Source organism: Astatotilapia calliptera, chromosome 5 (assembly GCF_964374335.1).
Source record: "Astatotilapia calliptera chromosome 5, fAstCal68.1, whole genome shotgun sequence".
NCBI lineage: Eukaryota > Metazoa > Chordata > Actinopteri > Cichliformes > Cichlidae > Astatotilapia > Astatotilapia calliptera.
This window is the reverse complement of record NC_137426.1, coordinates 14,824,296-14,845,769: the sequence shown is the minus strand read 5'-3', so window position 1 is coordinate 14,845,769 and position 21,474 is coordinate 14,824,296. Positions and strand designations below refer to the sequence as shown.

The following is a 21,474-nucleotide window of genomic DNA, read 5'->3' as shown; positions in this document are numbered from 1 at the left end:
TGAGGCCTTACTCAAACCATAGAAAGATGATTCACTCTCAGCCAGGGAGGAGGAGTCTGCCTGGTCATGTGACAGTCCGTCCATTAAGGGAATAGAAAGCTCTGATGAAGGAACAGATGAATCATAGATGCCTGAATCACGAGGTGGGGGGATCTCTGGAACAGTGGGGCGGCCTTCATCAGCCTGTCCCTGACCAGGGGAAATGCCATCCTGGAGGATGGAAGGACCAGAGGAGGACAAGGAGGAGGAAGAGTCTTCGGATAACAGTCCAGATATTCCAGAAGCAGACCTGTAACAGAAAAAGCATCTGCAGTCAGAATAATAATAATAATAATAGTTATATGTTACCTGCTGTTATATCAGTGAAATTAAAAGAAAACAAAAATGAGGTGTAACACACTTTCCTTTACCTTGAATTGGGATCTAGCATGAACAGAGAAGAGTGTGGTAGGTCTGGACTGGGACAGACACCAGGACTGGGACAGGGGTCAGGGGTGGAACTGGGACTCGGGCAAAGGTTGGGATCAGGGCTGGAACCATGGGCCAGCTGGAGTACGTTCCTCCCCATCACGCCCTCCCCACTCTCCAGCGATGGCATTCGCACCACCACCTCATTCAGCACCAAGCCAGAGTCAAACCTCTGCTCAGCCTGAGATGACAAGGAGCAGGAAGGTTTGGGCGGAAGGCTCGGAGCCTGGACAGCAGCGAGAGACGGATGTTTGGAGGAAGAGTCAGGAGAGGTAGAGGATGCTCCAGCAGGAGCAAGCTGCTTTTCGAACCAGTCGGGGTTCTGGCTGATGTGCTGGTGCATGTTGCAGATGGAAACGTAGAGCGAGCGCCCGGACTTGCTTCTGAAATAGTTCCTGCGGGAAATGTTAAGAGGCTGCTGCTCACGATCAGTCAGACTGGAATGACTCGAATGGAACCGACTGAAGAGCTGAGGCAGCTGGTCCATCAGCTTGAACCTAAACAGGAAATGAAATTATTTATCAGGCTGCAAGTATTTATCATTTTCATTAAAGTTTGTATTCATTGTTCCCGTCTTTACCTGGTAGCCAGACTCAGCATGGTGGGGATGTCGCTTTCTGTAGAATAGTCAAAGTAAACTGCCATGTATCGGTTCATCTCCTGTGCCCCGCTGTCTTCGCTTTGCTTCGCCTGCCGCAGCTTCTCAGCAATCATGGCAACCGCCACAATGAACAGGTCCCCACCAACCGCAGTAATCGAAGAGCTGCTGCCATTACTACGGCGGCTCACTGGCGTCTTCCCTCGACGGCTCTTCTTTTCCACATAATAGCTGCAAAAAAACAACAGTTATGACAAAAGGGGTTGAAAAAAATATGGTAAGGAAAAGAATAAAGGTACATTTTTAGTTGACTCCTTACTTAACATTTTTTGTATTTTAGAAACCTGAAATGTTCTTGAAGAGGAAAAGGCACATGGGTATGGCAAGAAGACAAGAGAGACCAAAGGAAAGACGGAAACAAGTGAACACACAATGAAGAAAACATGACACCTGTAAAAAGAGGTGGGACAGAGGGGTGACACACTCGTCAATTAGGTTTAGAAACCTGTGAGCCTACCATAAATTAAATCATATATGCATCAGCATCTTCAACACATTTTGTGTTTTAATTCAACAATTTTAAAAGATTTTACTATAAAGTAACTACTGAACCCCTGACTTATTTGTTAGTTCAAATTCTGATGTTTACTTTTGATAAGTGTTAGAGGCATCTAGTGGCCATTTGAGGAACTGCAGCTGAAGGCACTTTCAGCGCCTCAACTGTAATATTCACAAAAAAATACAATTAAATATGAAGAAAACATTCACTCTGAGCCAGGGAGGAGAAGTCTCCCTGGCTAAATTTAAAAAAGAAGAATGAGACTTCAGAAACAAAGACTAATTAAAATTATACTGTACACTCATAAAAATTAAGCATAAAAAATAAATAAAACCAAATCAAACTAATGAAATCTAAATTCTAATAAATGTGATTGTCTGCTTATTTTTCTATAGAAACAGGAGGGTAAGGTGAGTACCGCAGGCCTTTGGAACAGACGGTGATGATGAAGTTTGCTTCATCCAGCTGTCTGCTGAGCCATGACATCTGACCCTCTTTGCACATCTCCAGGTGTTCCCACAGGTCCAACACAACCTGAACATGAGTGAAAATAATCAGATTGATTTTTTTCATGTTTTCTATATTTTTTTCCTCCAAGTCTTTTAGTGGTCCTCAGTTTCTTCTTCATGATCGTCTCACCTCACAGCAGCAGAAGTCCTGCAGGAAGAAGGCGAAGCTCTGGATGACACTGGTGTGTTTGGGACAGTCTCTGTTCGAGTAGCAGATGAAGACTTTGGGGCGGGGCCACGGCCGCTCAGTGGTCAGTGCTGCGCTGTGATTGGACGACTCGCTGCTCTCCTCATCCAGCTGACTGTAGATGTTTTCTAAAGGAGGGAAGAGAGGATTGTTTTAAAATGCAGCCATAAATTTAAAGTATGATGACCGAAATTCGGCAACTGCATTTGAATGACAAATGACAAAAACATTAAGATAACGGGGATGTCGTGCAGTCACATTGATTGATTGACTGATTATTTATTCCGAGCATGAATACAGCTAATACTGTCTTCTAGTACAAGTGCTTGAAAAGGAGTGGAAAGAAGTAACACTTATATATTCTCACCCTTTTGTAATGCAAAGGTTTACAAGGGTAATTGCTTTATACTGTGTACACCTCTCAAGATAGTAAATCTGGGGCCAGTTGCTGTCTAAAGGAAAGAAAGTCATTTACACAGCAGATGATCACTATCACTAATCATTACTAAAAATGTTAAAATGGGAAGAAACTGAGCCCCTTAAAATATGAATCATGGTTCCCCTCACCTTGCTGCTTCTTGCGACACATGACTGTGAAGAGGGTTGCAAATGCTGACATGACAACCAGCGGCACCGTGATGGCCATGGCACGGATAGGTCCCGCCCAGGGGGAGTGGACTGGAGGATGGAAACAAACATACCCATTTGTGAGGCAATTAGATCAGACTGTTATTTCAGTATTTCTTTGCCACAAAAAAATGATAGTAGTGGGCAGGGCAGAGTCAATAGGTCTGAACTGAAGTTGATGTTTCATTGTGTGCACACAATGAGAACTGATTCCTGGAGTAATCCTGACTCGTTTCTAGATCCAGTGGATACACAATCTCTCCAGTGGGTTCTGGATCTATGTCGGGGTTTCGTCTTAGTTGAGCGTGCCAGGAAAACTTCTACAGGGAGGCTACCGGGAGGCATCCTAATGTCCAACAGACTTTTTTAAACTGGGGGGGAAGCAGGATGCTGAACTTTATTTTCCTAAAATTCACCTTGGACCCCTTTGTTGTGTAGAATCAATTTTGGTTTGTAGTTACACCTCCAGCCACTAGGTGGTGCTAATTTTTTATTATAAGTTAAAGAAATCAGAAAAGTCAGAGATCCTTAATGAGCTGACAAATTAGTGAAGAGGCAAACTCTTTTCTGGCTGCCAACATGTCATTGTATTTTATTGTAGTCTATTTCCTCAATGTGGACAATGCCCTGTGCTCAGCATGTGGTAAGATGATATACAGAGTCATGGACAGACCAGAGCATTCACTGAAAACATGTCATTAATGTCTGACTATGACAGCCCCTCAGTGGCTTTAAAAAAATGGATTAAGACTGTCAGTAAATCAGGAACAGCAGTGTTGCACAGGTGGGCTATTCACAGTGGATTCAGCTCAATTATTTTTAGTGCAGTCATCGTAGGAATATTTACTTAATGGTGTATTTTTAAATCAAACTAAAGACCCAACAATACTAAAGATGAAATGGTTGGATGTCAAGGTGTCTGTGGCCGTCTTTTATATACAGCGTACTGTGTGGTTGTGTGCATCTCACCCTGGCTGACGTGGTGCTGAGTGTGCATCCTGGTGGTGTTGCTGTCATCTTTCAACTGAGGAAAAGAAGAGAAGAGAGTACTGTTTAAAACTGATCATTTTTGGTCTATAAATCATCTTCGGTGAGGACTAGGCTCCAGCAAAAACCAGTTTAACCAGCTGTGAATGCTCTAAATGGAGCTCAGCTCTGTGCTACATTCATGTACCTCTATAGTGTAGGTCCCTGGAGTGACGTCCTGGAGGATACATGTCGTTCTGGGCTGATTCACATCCTGGAAATGGTAAAACACGACACTTTAGTTTTCAATAAAGACTAACATCTGCAATTAAATTTTAGCTTCCAGATTAAATCCCAAACTCCTTCTGACAACGCACACACTTAAACAAAAGCCTGCTCAGGAGGAGAGGAGGTACAACTGAAGGCCAAAGAAGTTTTAAAAATGTTTTCAAAGCACATGGGAACAGTATATTCATCAGTTTATTGTACAAGTATTAAACAGTGGTGTCAGTATCAGTGGGGAGTTGGTGCCGCCTTAATATCAACCCTGATATAGTGACGGGACAGGTGTGCCTTTTTTCATTCTTCACAAAATTGCTTAGGAGTTGCTGTGTTACTGTGTGTGTGTGTGTGTGTGTGTGTGTGTGTGTGTGTGTGTGTGTGTGTGTGTGTGTGTGTGTCGTTTGTGTGTGCCGTTTGTGTGTGCGTGCCGTGTGTGTGTGTGTGTGTGTCTCCTGATGGTGTTGATACTGCGAAGACAGACAAAAGAAAAGAGCTGCTGGAGCGAGATCAAGGAGGATGCAGTTAGGACGAGGCTGGAACAAAAGCTTTTCACGCCACCTTCCAGTCCGGACATGATCGGGTAGAAACTCTGGATGTGGTTGGATGAGATTTAGGGGCAAATTATAGGCTTCCACATCAAATTCATCGCAAATAAAATGTGTTTACAGCTGCTCCACATTGGCCACACGTGAAGGCGAAGTGAAAATATGACCATTATATAGAGCCGGGAAGGGGGAGGGACAACACACATTTTCACAGAAAATACTAGAAGAAACTATGAGAATAGTTTGGAGAATCAGAGAAATCACATGTTTGTAACAGACTGCTAACTTGCTATTTCAGGGTGAATCTGCCACAAGAGCCCATGTTTTAGAGCATCACACACTCTACCGCGAACCCCTCAACTGTAAAGCACCAAGCGAAGCAAAATAAGGTCCAATGATGCCTATGTCTATTAGATTCAGATAGGACTCCAATGGCCAGCAATCTCAAATGTTCTTTTCAGGCAAGTCCAAACAAATGTATTTATTGAAAGGAAAGAATTCAATAAAAACACGTCTTTACAGGGTCTCAGCAGCGACCAACAAAAGCATTTCAGTTCTTTTTGTGGTGGCAAAAAAAAAAAAAAAAAAAAAAAAGGACAGAGTAAACCCTCTTCTGTAATCTAAATAAATACATCTCTGGAAACAACAGCATTCACTTTTTACCCACAAGCTGATCTGCTTTCCAAAACAAAGAAGAAAAAACATTCTTTGGTAATTTTCCATACAGTTTAATTCAGCTTTTTCCCTCAAACGATTAAACCCTTTTTTCCAAACAAAACTTAAGAGCTTTCATGAGAAAATCTCTGGTGGTCTACAGGTACTCAATAGGCACCAATATAACCTCTTCCAGTTTAACTATCACAGAAAGAGTCCACCCAAGCTTGTCTTCATATTTTTACATGCTGTACTGCCTTTGTTTTTTGAGAAATTCAACTTACTGTTTATTGATAGAGCCCAAATTTTAATAACGTGTATGTAATAAGTCCATAGTAACCAAATACATTACTAAAAGTGAATTTTTTTACACATTTTTCTAGATACACAGTTGTCATGGGTGTGTCCCTCAAAACTGTAAACAGGAAATTTAGCTTGAGTGTGTTCATAAATGTTTGTAATGCACTCATTTTTATAAACTGTATTAAAAATAAAATGCATATGCACTTTGAAGAAACACAGCATGTACAGCAAAATTAACTATTTCCAGTAGTGCACTCAAAGTTCTACGCGTTCAGCTTATATGCGCAAAGGCACAAAGTTAAACAGTTTTCAGCAGCCGCAGTGGATCTGCGATAGGCCTTGGAGAAAAAGAAAAAAAAAAATACTACAGCTGCTCGGGAAATGACATCATTTCTCCGCTGTTGCTGAAAACCACGTGGTAGTTCACGGTGACAACGTATATTCCAAGTGTTGTTAACAGCTGGTCAGATTGATAGAGTACCAAAGGAAACAGCGCTCTGGGACAGCTGATCTCGTGATATTTAAGTTCGGTTGCATGCAGAAAGACTTATTGCTATAATTTATTTGGTCTAGATATGGAAATGGTGATTACAAAGGGTTAAATATGATACCAGTTCCTCAGGTTCTGTCATCTCCTGCTACCCAGTATATTTTCATTCGCCTACACAGTCCTTTGAATTTGAATCTGTTTACGGAGATTTATTAGAGTATTTATTACAACAACTGTCACGTTTCTCATTAGAGGTCACCGAAAACCTGCTCGAACATGGCGGGTTTTAGAAAACTTTTATAAATCTGAACTTTACTGATGTCAAAATGTATTAAACACAGCTGATCTTACCGGTTTGCAGCGCTGCAGTTTGGAGGGCCCGTCCGGTCGCAGTTTGTAGTACAGGTAGTAGAAATGGAAACCAAAGGAGGGCGGAGCCTGATCAAAGGCCACATGAAGGCTCGATCCGAGCTGAGACACGTTCAGCGTCTTTGGTGTCCAGACTGCAAACACAAGAAATAAGAACTCTAAACTCCCACGACCTCTTAGATATTGCAATAAAACAAGTACAAGAAGAACCTTTCAAAAAATACAGCAACATTTCAGAAATGTAGGACCACATTGTTGTCTTTTTCTGCTTAAGGTCACCGTAGCCTCCCCTATTTCTCATCATTTCACCTACACAGAAAAACTTGAATCGTTTGTGCAAAAACGAATTCACAATAAACTGATCTAAGAGCGAGGCGGGGCTGGGTCCAGCTTTGGTAGTGTAACCAGCTCCCGACTAAGTCGGCCTACATGTGGCTCTGGTTATGACGACGACACTGAGGAACTTACATGGTTTGCAGACCAGGTTGTCTGATCCGAGGAGCATTTCACACGCTGTAAGGAAACAACAAAAAAACAAAACACACAGAGAGATGGTTACAAAGTTTGTTTTATTGTTCTCATTGTACAGCCTCAGTTTTGTCTCAGCTTATTAAAAAAAGGGGATGTTTTGGGAAAACTAGTCTGGCTTGGCACATAGTGAAACACACAACCTCACAGCAACTCCTAAGCTTTATGCATGTTCTGTCTTGTGATCCATTTAAACTCACTTCCAAGGTGGTGCATGCATCTCGGAGCAGTGCAGTAAATCTGTCAGTCTAGCAGCATTTTTGTTTTTATTCTGCTTCCAGTATTTAATGAACACGTTTCCATCTGACTCCACATGAAAGTAAACACTGTTTTCTTCAGGAGTGTCTCAAGAGGTGAGGACACTGACGTCACGTCTCTTCATTGGCTCCCTGTTAAATCCAGGATCAAACTTAAAATTCTTCTCATATACAAGGCCTTGATAATCAGTCCCCATGTTATCTTAATGACCTGATAGTACCATATCACCCCATTAGAGCACTTTGGTCTCAGACTGCAGGCTTACTTGTGGTTCCTAGAGTATTTAAAAGTAGAATGGGAGGCAGTCTCTCCAGGCCCCTCTTCTGTGGAACCAGCTCCCAGTTTGGATTCAGGAGACAGACACCCCCTCTACTTTTAACACAAGCTTAAAAGATTCCTCTTTGATAAAGCTTACAGTTTTAGCTGAATCAGATGACCTTGAGTCCTCCCTTAAGTTATGCTGCAATAGGTCTAGACTGCTGGGGCTTCCCATGATCCACTGAGCGTTTCTTTTCACATCTGTTTTCACTCACTGCATGTTTACACCTCTCTGCATTTAATCATGAGTTATTATTAATCTCCTGGCCTTTTTTATCCTGTCTCTCTCCCCTCAGCCCCAACCAGTCACTGCAGTTCTGACGGAGGTTTCTTCCTGTTAAAAAGGAGTTTTTCCTTCCGACTGTTGCAAAGTGCTTGCTTATCTGATTGCTTATCTGCATTATTGTAGGGTCTTCACCTTTCAATATAAAACGCCTTAAGGCAACTGTTGTTGTGATTAAGTCTTTATACTTTAACTTTATAAATAAAACTGAATTGAACTGATTTAAATAGAAAAAGAAAACATAAAAACAAAGCATCTTGTATCTTGTTTTTGTTTATGTTGTCACATGTATTACATACCAGCTGTATATATAAACACTCACATGGTAGAGGCTTGTGCATCCTGAGGTAGCCACGCCCTAAATCATACTCTGTTTTATCGTGCCTTGGAAGCCTAAATGGGACAATTATATTATAACAAAGAAAACGTAAAACTATGCTCACCTCTAACCAGTCGTGGCAGATGGCTGCCCCTCCCTGAGTCTGGTTAAGTCTTTACCTTAAAGTGTAAAGTGCCTCGAGGTGGCTTTTTGGGATTTGGAACAGTAAGATGATGTAAGAGGCGCCTGAAAAGGCTTTTCTAAACAATCAGTGAATCAGCTGATCGGCTAAAAACTCAGTCCCATACATTTGTGAGACGTGTAGGACTCACAGTTAGTTTTGAGGAAAGACGGAGGGAAGAAGCTCTCGTTCATCTGAGATGGAAAGGGAACCACACGAACCATGTAGTCGGTGTCAAAGTTCAAACCGCTGAACGGCTGACTGCTCAGCTTCTGTACATGAAAACATTAACAAACACAAACGTTCAACGGTGAAATTAGAAGGAAATGATGAGCGACAGTCTTCAGAGGAAATGAAGTAAATCGAAATAATACAGTTTAGCAGCAATGGTAAATCTCCGAGTTAATAAAGCACAAACATGTTTGCTTCATCCATTCATCGGGAACAGTGCACATTAATTGAGGTCATTGTGCCAACATTTTTTATCTGTGGGCTGCAGGCATGAATTGATTAAAAGCAGTAAAAAAGATAAAAGCAGACTCTAATGAGCATGTATGTGGACTTATTAAATACAACATCTCAACAGAAGAGTGACTCAGTGAGCCAGCTTACACTGTGTGGTAATTATTTCAAGGCTTCAGGGCCACAGATGTTTCAAGGATTCAAGTGTTTATCTTTGTCCAGGCAGTCATGTGCGAGTTTATTGTCAGTGTCCTATAATGACGATATTTTGGAAGAATGAAGACTGCAGATTGTGTTCCTGATCTCTTACAGCACATTACCATCAGCTTAGGAGGAGATTATTACACAGCCAGCCTGCAGCGGAAAGGATTGACTGAAACCACCAAGGGAGCTGAAGTAATTTCATATCGATCGAGGGCCAAAAAGCAACAAAAAACAAAAGAATGAAGTAAAACAAATACACATAACTATATTCTGAGAGGTCTGCACAATGATTCAAACTGCTGATGTTAAGCCTAATATGCATTAACAACCCAAGAAACTGCAGATGCAGATCCAGAGGTATGCCTTATTGAGACCCAGGCTCTCTGTCCACTCCCAAGCAAACCCAGAATGGTGTCAATTACAAATCCCTATTTTGAAAATAGAAAGAATTAGGAGTGTTCGACTTGTTTATGCATGTCTGCTTCATTTTACAAAAAGTGTGCAGGGATTAACATGCTTATCCCTCAAAACAACATTTTCTTCAGGGCTCCTTGTCCCCCTGTTCCAGCACCCTCGATAGCCGCCTCTAACATGCTTACATTTGGAAGAAGCATCTTATCCTTTGAACGATGTGCTACTGCGGGAAATGTGAAAAGCCAGCAGTTCAAAGTGTTTTTGTGGAAATGGCCCTACCGTGTTCTTGTAGGAGAAGTTGAGCTGTCGTGGGTCTTTGAGGATGAGGTGTTGACACTGTTTCCCTTCTGGATTCTTGTCCTCCAGGTAAACTCTGAAGCCTTTAATGTGTTCAATCCCTGCAGAGACGCAACAGCAAGTTCAGTCTCACCACGTCTGCATCCATCTTTTCTCTTCCTCACCAGTCTTTTCTCCTTGCCTTTTACCAACACATCCATATCCTTATTCACTCTCTACACTACACTCCTAACCAGATCTAGTTTCATTCCTACCTTCTTCTTACTCTTCTTTCTGCCTTTCCTTGTTCCCTCCTCTTCATCCATCTTTCCCCTTTTCTCTGCTGCACTCATTTCTATTGCACAGTTAAGTAAATGTTCTACTGTATTAGTAGCCCTTTGATTTGAGGTGGGATTTTTAGGTGGTCATGGTAGAGTTGCATGAACATACCTTGATATAAACACAGGAGAAATAGGTTTAACGTAATACCTTGCCAGTGCATGCTTGTCACAGCTAATCGACAAACTTACTGTCAGAAAAAGGCAAAAGACTGAAAAGGTGGGAATCTGATGTGTTGTGCCACTTTTGTGCATGAACTCCGGACATCATGGGGATAATACAGTTTGTGGACTTTCTTCTGTTATCCTTTCTGATACGTAACACACAGCAGGAGACTCCGAAGCATGAGTCATCTGCAGACGTATTCTCACTGCCAGAAACACATGTTGTTTTTGGTGCAAGTGTTGCCTGAATCGAGGCCACAGGTCAACCGTTGCTTACTGTGAACTCAGTGGACTATTACTTGTGGTATTCTCACTTTGTACTAAGGAGCTGGGAGATTAAAGACCACTAAACATCTTGCGATTTGCAGTGTCAACATTAACTCTAAACAGTACTATAAAATCTTGCATTTAGTTATGAAAAATTATATTTGATGTAGAGAAAGGAAAGTAGCACTAATAAGCAGTAGGGCAAAGACGATACCTTAATCAGTGATTATGAATGGGCACATAGCAGCTAATAGCCAAATTTTCTTCTTTACAGTCTTGCCAACTCTTTCAGGATGCTTCCTTCAGCTAATCTTTTTGTGCCCTTTCCTCAACTCTTCTTTTCAGACCATGAAAGGTCTAACTGGTTTTGATACCTGGTACTTTTCTACAGCTTATTTTACATTACAGATAGTAACCAGTCAGTGTAGCTGGGAATCATCCCAGCTAAACAGCAACCAGTCACGGCAGATAGCTACAATTAAAAACCAAATAGTGTGTAGAGCTAATTCACACAGTGATAACAAGGCCTCAAACCTACCCTTGTTTCCTTCTTTCCTGTGCCTCCTTATATCTCCGCCTATCCCCCAGTTCTCATTTTTCTCCCCCCTCCACTCTGTTCCTTCATTTGCATGCATCTCCTCTCATCTCCACCCTCCTTATTTTCAGTCCTCTTCACTTCTCCTACAATCCTCCACTCCTTAAACCCCCGTCACTCCTCTTTGAAAGCACACCTGTCTTTTAATTATACCTATACATCGACCGGACATGTTTTTCATATTAGCTCTCCAGGAGAAAGACAGGGAACATGAGAGAGAGATGCAGCAGAACAGGTTTTTCTGTCCTGAGGCATATTTCTGAACACCTCTCTCGCTCCCTCTTTGTGAGTCGTGGATGTTTTGCATTTTAACAGCAGAAGCAGCCTGAGGTCACAATTGATCTGTTTTTCTTTCTCTCCTTCTCTTCAGTATAAATTTGGACAATCTTTATTCAAACTCAATAGCAATCAAACAAGAACCACGAGTATCTGTTTATCACAAATACAAATCTAAAAAGACCCCTTTTCACCTCTTTTATAAGATCGGACACATGTAAAGAGTTTATTGTTTGTGGTGGACGGTATTTTTTGTAAGTCGATCGAGTAGTCTGAATTGTGGCATGAATGGTTATGTTGCCTCACAGGAAAGAGTTTCTTGCGTCACCCGGGGCCTTTCTGTGAGGATTTCCTACAGGTACTCCGGTTTCCTCCCACCCCCCAAATACAAGTTAAAGTTAATCTGTGATTCTATATGGGCTCCGCATGTGAGCAAGGGAATAAAATCTATAGAAAAAAAAGAGTGAAAGTACAAGTAAAAGTAGCTTGTAGTTGAGTTGCTTTAAGTGATCAGCAGTAGATGCTCTACTGCATCTCTCTCTCATGTTCCCTGACATTATTTTTGAAGATTAAATGCAGCTGCAAGAATTTAAACGCTAAGACTAGGCTCAGTTTAATGTGATGATGCTAAATGTCTCCAACAACTAGTCTTATTTATCCCTGGTACGTAACATGTAGAAGCTTTGCCTTCTCTGGGAAAAACACAGTGGAAATATCTAACCAGCTATCCATTCATCTGTTATTTGCCACTTATCCTGTGTCGTTTGGGCAGCAGCTTAAGCAGAGATACCCAGACCCTCCTCCAGCTCTTCTGGATGTCCCCAAGCCAGAGAGCGATAATCTCTCCAGATTGTCCATGGCCTGCCCCCAGTGACAGAGCTGCTCACCCCAAGGGTCTCTAAGGCTGAGTCCAGCCACCCTTCCTACAGCTCGTGACCACAGCTGGGGGTGGGAATGTAGATCGACCAGTTGACAGCTTTGCTTTCATGCTTAGTTCTCTCTTCACCACAACAAACCTGTACAGCATCACTGCAGACACCACACCAATCACTCGTGACCAAGACCGCAAGACTCCTACTACTCCTACCCGGGGGAAGCAGCTTGTTCCCAAACCAGAGTGGGCAATCCACTCTTTGCTGGCTAGGAACCATGGCCTCAGACTTGTGACTCAGCACACGGTGGAGGTCATGGCTCAAGGAAGCTGACAGACTCACACAAGATCCTGAGACCTCCGAATCCGACAACCTCCACCCCTTTAAGAATTCTGTCCATGAAAGTTCTGAATGGGATCCGTGAACCAACTTCAACCTAGAATGAGTCCAACTTAATGCTGGCAATGCAAAACAAGCTCTCACTGCAGTTAACAACAATTAGTCACAGACCTTAATTCGGGTGACCAAAAAAAGAAAAAAAGTCTTCCTGCCCAACTCCCTAATTTTACTCATCTGGTGCGCCACAGCCTTCAGCCTTGTTTCAGATAAATTCTGGGTTTGTCGGTAAAGTCTTGGCTGTCTTACAGCAGTAACCTTAAGCTGTGCAGATCTCAAAGAGGAAATCTGGCAACATGTGAGTATGACATGGAGAATTTCAGGGAGATTTCTGCCTCTCCCTCTCTGTGTGAGAAAACAACGGGCCGTTTTGTCACAGAGAGGGAGAGGCAGCAGAGGTTCACCTTACACTGTGCGCACACACATTCCTTCACGGTCAAATCGCGGCATTGTTGTGTGAGATGCGATCCTCTTTCCCTCTCTTTCCGGCCCCGATCAAAGGGACACACACGCACAGAGCTGGGTAATCTTACGATTTGAGCACTTTGAACTTTCTTGCTCTTCCCTCAACTTTCCCTGTTCTCTCTCTAAAACTGTCTCTCCGGATGATCGTGCAAACAGGCAGGCCGACAGGTAAACAGACCTAGTGGGCTCGCAGACCAGTGGACAACCACGGCGGCCTGATCGTCGCAGGCTAGATGACTGAAGGAGACGTTGGTGACCTCACGGATCATGTGCTTCCCCAGTGGGTAGTTTAATGAGCAGTCTGCAGAGAGAAACAGAGAGATATGAAGAGATTAACAACAGCACAGAGAGCCGCACTTTAACAAAAGATTTAATGGTTCTTGAAACAGAAATCTGAGCCTGATGGACAGAGTAAAGATTAAAGACTGCAGTTAACATCTTCACAGCCATTTAAGGACCATTCAGGCTCAATTCCAGATTCTTGCAGGAAGGTTATGGACTTTTGTCAACTCTGCCGATTCTTTTATTATAGTTTCCAGCTTATTACCATCCATAAGTTAAAATCTAAAATTAAGTATCTTGAAATTTCTACTTAGCAGCTAAAACATCTGAGAAAACAACACAAAATTGAGAGAATAACTTGAAAAAATGGGAAAATAAACAAATAAAACCATAAAACTATACAAACTATAGGTACAATAGACCAAGATCATGCTAAAATGAAGCATTTGTAATTCTGAATTTAAAATATAAGAAAGTTTATGGTCCAGAGCTCTGGTGGGAGATGCTCTGCGCTACTGACCTTTCCTTAATGGTCAGGCTTAAACTCAGACATTTATTTCTATTCTTAGGTCCATATGTCGTCTTTTCATTTCAACAGCTCCATAAACCTCCTGGTTAAAGTTTCTGCAGCCAATCAGGAGAAAGTTAGACTTAAAGGGCGGAGCTAAAACAGCTTGTTTGAACTAAGTTAAAGAAGGCTTAATTTGAACTGTGAGTTGTTTAAAGCTACTTTAATGAGAGTCCAGAATGACTGAACATAACAGCTCTACTTTTTTAAAAGTCATACGATTGACATCTTTTGTGTGTGTGTGTGTGTCATTATCTTTAGATAACCCTCTAAGGAGATACTTTGAGTTAAATTAAGAAATGCATTATTAGCAGATTCCACAGCTGTCCGATCTGTCATCCATATTTTATTAACCGCACCTTCATTAATTCAGTCGCTCTGGGTTGTTTGTCATTCACCTCCTCTCGTCTCCAACATTTCTCTTGTTTTATCTTGAGAGACACGAAGTTGGAGGGGCGGAGGAGGAGGAGCAGCCAGCCATGAACCGAGAGGGATCGGAGGAAAAAAGATGGACTTAGGATGTAGAAAGAAAAGAGGCGTGAACTCAGACACGACTGACTGCTCCCCTTTCCTCCTGCTAACCATCGATTGACAGAAGTGAGGAAGAGGAGGAAGAAGCTGGGAGAGAAGAGCTTATAAAAGATGGAGACGGATGAGAGAACGTTAGACACGAGTCACTGCTCCTCTTGCTCTCGCCTCTTCATCCTCCTCAAAGCAGGGTCATGTTCAGGGCTAAAGGAGAAGGTCACAGCTGGTTGCTCCTCTTCCTCCATCTTCCGTAGGATGTATGGAGGAGAGGAAGGCTGCAGTTCTTTTTACTCTTCTTCCTCCTTCCCTAATCTTTGGTTTCAGCATTTATAAAACAAAGCAGTGTAAAGACAGAAGAACGAAAAGAGGGCTAAAGTTCACTGCAAACGTTTTCTTTAGCTGTCCCCTTTTTCTTCCTGTTCGCTTTCCAATTTAAGAAGCATAGGAGGAGGCGCTCACACAAAGCACAGAAAGAAGAGGAGGCTGAAGGAGACCATCACAGTTGCTCCATTTATTTGTGCATCCTCATCTTCTTTCAATGCTTCATCCTTCAAAGTAGAATTATGACAACTTGAACCTACTGTTTTTAAAGTATCAGCTTCAGCTGACGTTCTTCTGAAGCAGATTTCAGTCTGAGTAAAAAAATTAGAATTATTCAATGACAGTGAGGCACTGTCAGATTTCTAAAATGCATAATCTTTAGTTTTGGTTAAATCCTCTGGAGCATGTCACGCGGTTTGAGGCACTCTGACTGGATGCTCAAATCCTGGACATACTGTCAGCAAACGAAGACCAAAGCCAACAATTAGTTACCATTCAGTTAATTTTCTGAACACTTTTGTCAGCTAGGGAGGGCTGGAACCTATCCCAGCTGGAGCAAAATCCGTGGACATAGCTATGTTGAGATCATCCATGGAGAATAAAACTCAAATAAATGTTTTGACTAGCTTTGCTTTTTAAAACTAGGCTCCAGTTTCGGCCCCCTGAAACTGGTGTATTAAGTAAGTGCTGAAACCAGCAACAAAGACCTTAAATCTTTCCTCTCATCAGGAAAGTGTTTCCTAAGGTTATCGAAGGAGCTGAAGGATGGACTTCGATGCAGTCACACTTCTTTCTTATCATGACCAGAGGAGACATGGATTTGTACAGGTATAAGGCACCTGTTCACTTCTATATGAAGCTCGCTATCTTCATATGTCAGCCTCGGTTACACAAGGAAGTGTGATGTCAGGTTTGAAATCATCTGAAAGAGGAGGTCTAATATTGTGGCAAAAATGTTTTCACGATTAATGACGGCTGGGACGTGAGCAGTTTATGGGTGCGTCTGTAAGTTAGAGCTACAGAAAATATCCCAAACACGACACTGGACAGGTATCTGACAGAGCTTACAAATGTACGGTTTTAATTTGACAAAATATCCAGGAGTTTTTAAAAATCCCGGACATCACAGTTTTTAAATGTGCATTTGTTTGAATGTGTGGATTAAAAAAAACATTTTGATCACTGGTGAGAATTTCCCACAGCAGGATGGTGTGTTTGCAGCAAAGATGATAAACCCATCACCAAATACATAAATAAATAAATAAATAAATAAATAAATAAATAAACTATCCTCAACGTATTGCTGATCCTACAATCCTTTCTAGGGAACCTACTGGAGGTCAAAGGTCACCCTGCTTTATAATTCCCATGACATCACTTCCAGCAAAGAGAGGGTGTGAGAGAGGAAGCCTCTGGTTCTCCTTGATCCTCAAACTACTGAGGTGTGACACACACACACACACACACACTCTGATTGTCATGCTAAAACACTTGAGCGCTTCACTTTAGCTCCAAGCGTGTTTTCATTTCATCTGATCTTCAGAATTCACATGATCTTCTGACCTCTGACCCACACGTCATTGCTTACATAATATGTGTTAAAGCTAGATTAAATGAAAATCAGAGAAATGGAAGAAACTCACAAGACGACCCTCAGACAAAAGAATCACATTCTGTTAATAATGCAGTTTGACATTTTGGGTAATACGGGGTGATTTGGTTTAATCTGCAGATAAATGTCAGCAAATACAAACCTACATAATGTTAGCGTAGCATAAGTGCTGGAGACACAAGGAAAGAGCTGACCTGACTGTGTCCAAACACAGGGGAGGAAATCTTTAAGAAATCAGACTCACTCTAATTTTTAAAAAACTGAACCTGTGAATCAACTCAGAATCACTGAACACAGGAACTGCAGTTACGGCACAAACAGTTAATAAATTAAATCTGCTGCTGCACTTTTCCCTCATGCACAATTTTAAACTAACTTTGAAACTATACAAAACATCTTGGACCTTACAGAAGGAGGAAGGAGGACTTTTTACATTTATTAGATGAAACACGGAATAATCTCCACCAAGGTTGAAGTTGTTGTCCACTCCATCCATGTATCAAGTCCCTAGATCCAAATACAGGTTTTCTTATTTAAATTTAATCTGTATTTATGACAATATTTTTCTCTATCGCACAAATATAACAATTTTTTTTTTCAAACTCCTCAATCAACACGAGCAAACTCCATAAAATAGTTAAACCGCATGTAGTTGTTAGCTGCAGGGGTTGCAATAACACTGCAGACAACACACACACACTTTCTGAGGGATCTGAAAGCGTTTCCTCGCTCATGGTCACAGACAAAGAGGGGAGGGAGGGATCGGCCACGGTTCAGGAACTTGACTTTTACAGAGAAAAGAACAAAAGAAGAAGAGGAGGCGCAGGGTGGTGGTGGAAAAGGTGGAGGAGGAGGACAGAGGAGATGATGTGGGCGAGGGTAAGGAGGGCTTGCAGATTTTCATATCAAATATGACAGAAAATAAACTATTTTATGATCAAATTGATCTTTGTGAAAGATTTTAGGTTTACCCTCAGAGGAACGAGTCACACCTGTGGAGGATTTTAAGTGTCAAATACAAAACGATCTCCATAAAATGCCTGCATGAAAGCTCTCTTCTAGTCTGTAACACTTCAAATTTGATATTATAATGTGATTTTATTTGGATTAACTAATAAATACCTTGAAATTCAAGTTAGGTAGAGCAAACATAATCAGAACTAGATTAGATTATTTTTTGTTATATATTCTAGAGGCTGATGTTAAACATGGCCAGAGTCCAGTAATGAGGTCTGCAAATTTAACTGGTCTTAACACTTTGGACTGTTTTTTGCCATCTCAGTCTCACACAGCTCAGCTCATTAAGTTCAAAGCTCATGTTTACAAGGGGAAGCCAATCAGAAAGAAGCTGACTTTGAGGGGTGAAGAGATGAAGCAGCTTCTTTTATACATGGACTTGCTACGACCCAATGTAAGATAAACAAGGATTATAATTGAACAGCAACACATGGAGTCTACCTCAACCCCCCCCCCCCCCCCCCCCTTTCAGACAACATCTGATGACCTTTCTTGTACCCATAGTGACAAGTTTTGACACCTAAGTATGTATCAATAAAAGTGGTTTCATGACCATTAGAATAGTTTACAGATCATCTTCTTGCAAACTTCTGATGAACACACAATTATTTTGTTCTGTAAGCAGGCCTGAAATATGACGGACACCAGCAGAGCTTCGATGCTTCCTTACTCCTAGTATGCTTTTAATGGGTAAAGATTTAAGAGAGTACACCTGATGCAGACAATGCAATGTGCAAACCAGAGGAAATGTACCATGTGTGCTACAATTTTTGCTACATTTAGTCAGCCACTTTGTGCAGATTTACGATGTTTAAGAGAAACTCACTGTCGGCTCTGAAGGTAACGGCCAGCCTGCGGCCTCCATCTGCACCTGAAGGTACCTGAGGGAGAAAACAGAGATATATGAGACATATGAAAGTAACCACTCCTGGTGACAGGCGTGAAAAAGCTTAAACTTTTAGCAGAAGATTATGCAAACCAGTCACCTAGCATGGCTGTTTCACTTCTTTTTAACAAAATGACAATAACGGTGAACAGACATTAAGTCTACTTGCTTTCTAGCCATGCAGATGTAAAAGCCATGACTTGGTCTTAAGATGGTGTCAGCAGTGGAAATCTTAGCAATAATTACATTTTTGTAAGATAAAAGCTGGCGCCTGAGAAAGGTCACCAAATCTCCATTTAATAGACGGGACTGGGCTATCCTTGCAACCTCACCCATGAGGTCTATTTAATACAAAGAACAGCAGATACAGTAACACATGATGAGCAGCAAGATAAGACGAGACATCAGCTCCCTTGTGAGCTACAATTACCCAGAAGCCCATTCTCCATGTTCCCACACAAAGATGAGGACTTTCTTTACGCATGTTTCAGCCTCGACTGTTTCAGCAGTTTTACGGCTTTGACCCTTTTTTATGTTCTCACACACACACACACACACACACACACACACACACACACACACACACACACACACACACACACACACACACACACACACACACCCCCCCCTCAGGTTTATTACAGAGGTGTCAGACTGGTCTCACACACCTGAAACCAATCAAAGAGACACCCAGCTGAGTGTGTGCGAGTGTTACTGACGGTGTGCTGTTTATTAGCAGCCACTGTACCTCACAAATACAACCCATCCATACAAAAAGACACACACACTTTTAATGACATACTTGTGAAGTCCCTCATTGTCCAGATCGCAAAACACCTAAAGGCAACACAACAATGATAAAAAAAAATAAATAAAATAGTCCGCACAGACACACACAACGTTTCATCTAATCATGTTTGCATTAATCATACGCTGTGCTTTAAGTTGGCCTCTGCTGTATGAACTTTGACCTTTAGAAGTTTATATGCTGCAGTGTGTGCACGTGTCCCGCTGGCAGCATGAACTAAAAGGCTAATTAAAAATCAAGGGGGACGTTTTTTCCACCAACAGCACAGAGGGAGGAAAAAAAAAAAAAGGGACTTCCTGGTTTCTTGCACTGACCCACAAAAACCTGGTTTTGCATGGAACTACATTTTTGCTAAAAACTTACGAGATAAAACATAATAACAAGTAAATAATTTTACATCACAGGTCAAGTACTCATTGCGAACACACATTTAAATTCCTCAAATTCACTCTGGTATGAATCAGTTAGACGTTACAAGTTTGTCAAGTTTTAACAGCAGTGTCACCACAGCCTCTGTGACTGACAGGTTGAGTTTTCCGTGTCACACCGTAGCAGTAAGCACTGTTTACGGTGTTTGTTTACAATGCACGGTGCACGGTGTTTGTTGCTGAATTCACTTGTCAACAGTTATTATTTTGCTGTGCTGCAGTGGACAAACTGACAAGCATCAGTGGTTTTATTATGATTAAATAAAATAACTCATGAGAATCACACGTTGTCTAAGAAAAGGGAAAAATAGTTTTTTTAATCAAATAAACAAACTTAATATTCTAAAATGCAAAAAAATTAATGTGCCGTGACGCCGCTGCTGGCACTTCTTAAAGTCACCAATGTTTACTTAACTTGACTATTCAAGATATCAGACTTCAGTCATTCTAATTTTTTTATATTTTTTTCTAAGTAATAGTCTATTTAATAGTGATGTCTTAATACATAAATTATAATTAAGACAGTACTTTTGATCCGCTCCTACTCTGTTATGGGTTTTGCATTACAACATTTCCTGTATCTCTTCAAACACTCCAGCATCTTACAGGACAGAAACACTTGACTTGGCTCTGATCTTCACTGTCTGACAGTCCATTATGAATTTATTTCTTTCCAATCCAAAGCAAATGTTATTTTGGTAAGCAAATTTAAGGTTGATCATTTAACATGGTATAAACATTGTGTCTTCAATAATTAACAAATAAGTAAAAGCCATCCAATTGGGGGTCAGGCCCAGACTGACTATATTGGCCATCGTGCAAGGGCAGAAAATCTGCAGTGGCACTAAGAGAAAAGTGAGGCCCATGCGACAAGCTTAGCTACAGGAAGAGCAACGAAGGGCCAAAGCAGGCATCCAACCTACACCTCGACTGCGTACCATTCAAAGCTGAACAGCTAGCAGACCTCTGTTGATCTGAAGGGAAAAAGCATCGACTGGTTCACCTACAGAAAAAAAATGTTGTGACATTTACTGAGATCCTGTCAACTAAAGGCTCCTTTTTTTTAGTCTTTTTGGGTCAAGGTGAACAAAACAGCAAGAGACAAAGGCACACCGGAAAGGAAAGGGGTGCACCTAATTTATAAAACAAGAATTGGAAATTCACTGGTATTTGTGTAGCACTTTTCTAGTCTTACTGAAGACTCAACTTACTTGAGACTACAAGGTAGATTTAACCATACATTCATTAAGTGCTTTACCCACCCAGCCCTGATTCTAAGGGGCTAAATCTCAGCGTTTAGTAAAAGGTGTCTTGTTCATTTCACACTCCAACTAATGGCAACTCTAAGCTATCCTAAAGTTACCCAGCTGTGTAAAAACACCTGGAGTTTTTACTAACTTGCATATTTAGATAATTCAGAATTAACGAACTATTTCTACCCCTCTTCACCACCAGTTAAACCGCCCACCGCTGTGAGTCAAACTTTAATACTTTACAGCAGACACACACACAAAAAGCTTTTTTTTCCTGTCGCCAGGTGTTTCTCACTAGTAATAATCATTATGCTTCTCCCCTGCAAATATCCACACACACAAAAATACGCACATCCCCTGAGGCCCGAGCAGACATGAATCCACATCAGTAAACAACTGAAAATACAAGTAGTTCATTATCACTCACAATAAATGACCGGATGAGCAGCTGTTTGACATCCTGTCCGCAGACACATAAACAAACCAGTCCAAAAAAAAAAAAAAAAAAAAATTCACTTTTTCAGACAAGAAGAACAAAACTCTTTAAACAACATAAAAACTTTTGAAGAAACACTGAATTTCCCTTGGGAATCCCCA

The 21,474-nt window shown here is 41.4% G+C and overlaps 1 protein-coding gene across 1 annotated transcript in view; it reads right to left on the bottom strand.

Moving 5' to 3' along the window:
- Positions 1 to 21,474, bottom strand: part of il17rd (interleukin 17 receptor D) — a 35,195-nt gene that overhangs the window by 2,471 nt on the left and 11,250 nt on the right. The window contains exons 2-15 of the mRNA XM_026167383.2: positions 18,329 to 18,383; positions 13,353 to 13,475; positions 9,804 to 9,922; positions 8,596 to 8,716; positions 7,026 to 7,070; positions 6,540 to 6,691; positions 4,123 to 4,188; positions 3,918 to 3,972; positions 2,889 to 2,999; positions 2,265 to 2,449; positions 2,044 to 2,159; positions 1,049 to 1,297; positions 411 to 965; positions 12 to 289 (exon numbers count right to left, since the gene is read on the bottom strand). Of these exons, the coding sequence (XP_026023168.2) occupies positions 12 to 289; positions 411 to 965; positions 1,049 to 1,297; positions 2,044 to 2,159; positions 2,265 to 2,449; positions 2,889 to 2,999; positions 3,918 to 3,972; positions 4,123 to 4,188; positions 6,540 to 6,691; positions 7,026 to 7,070; positions 8,596 to 8,716; positions 9,804 to 9,922; positions 13,353 to 13,475; positions 18,329 to 18,383 (2,230 nt within the window). The remainder of the gene's footprint in view (positions 1 to 11; positions 290 to 410; positions 966 to 1,048; positions 1,298 to 2,043; positions 2,160 to 2,264; positions 2,450 to 2,888; positions 3,000 to 3,917; positions 3,973 to 4,122; positions 4,189 to 6,539; positions 6,692 to 7,025; positions 7,071 to 8,595; positions 8,717 to 9,803; positions 9,923 to 13,352; positions 13,476 to 18,328; positions 18,384 to 21,474) is intronic.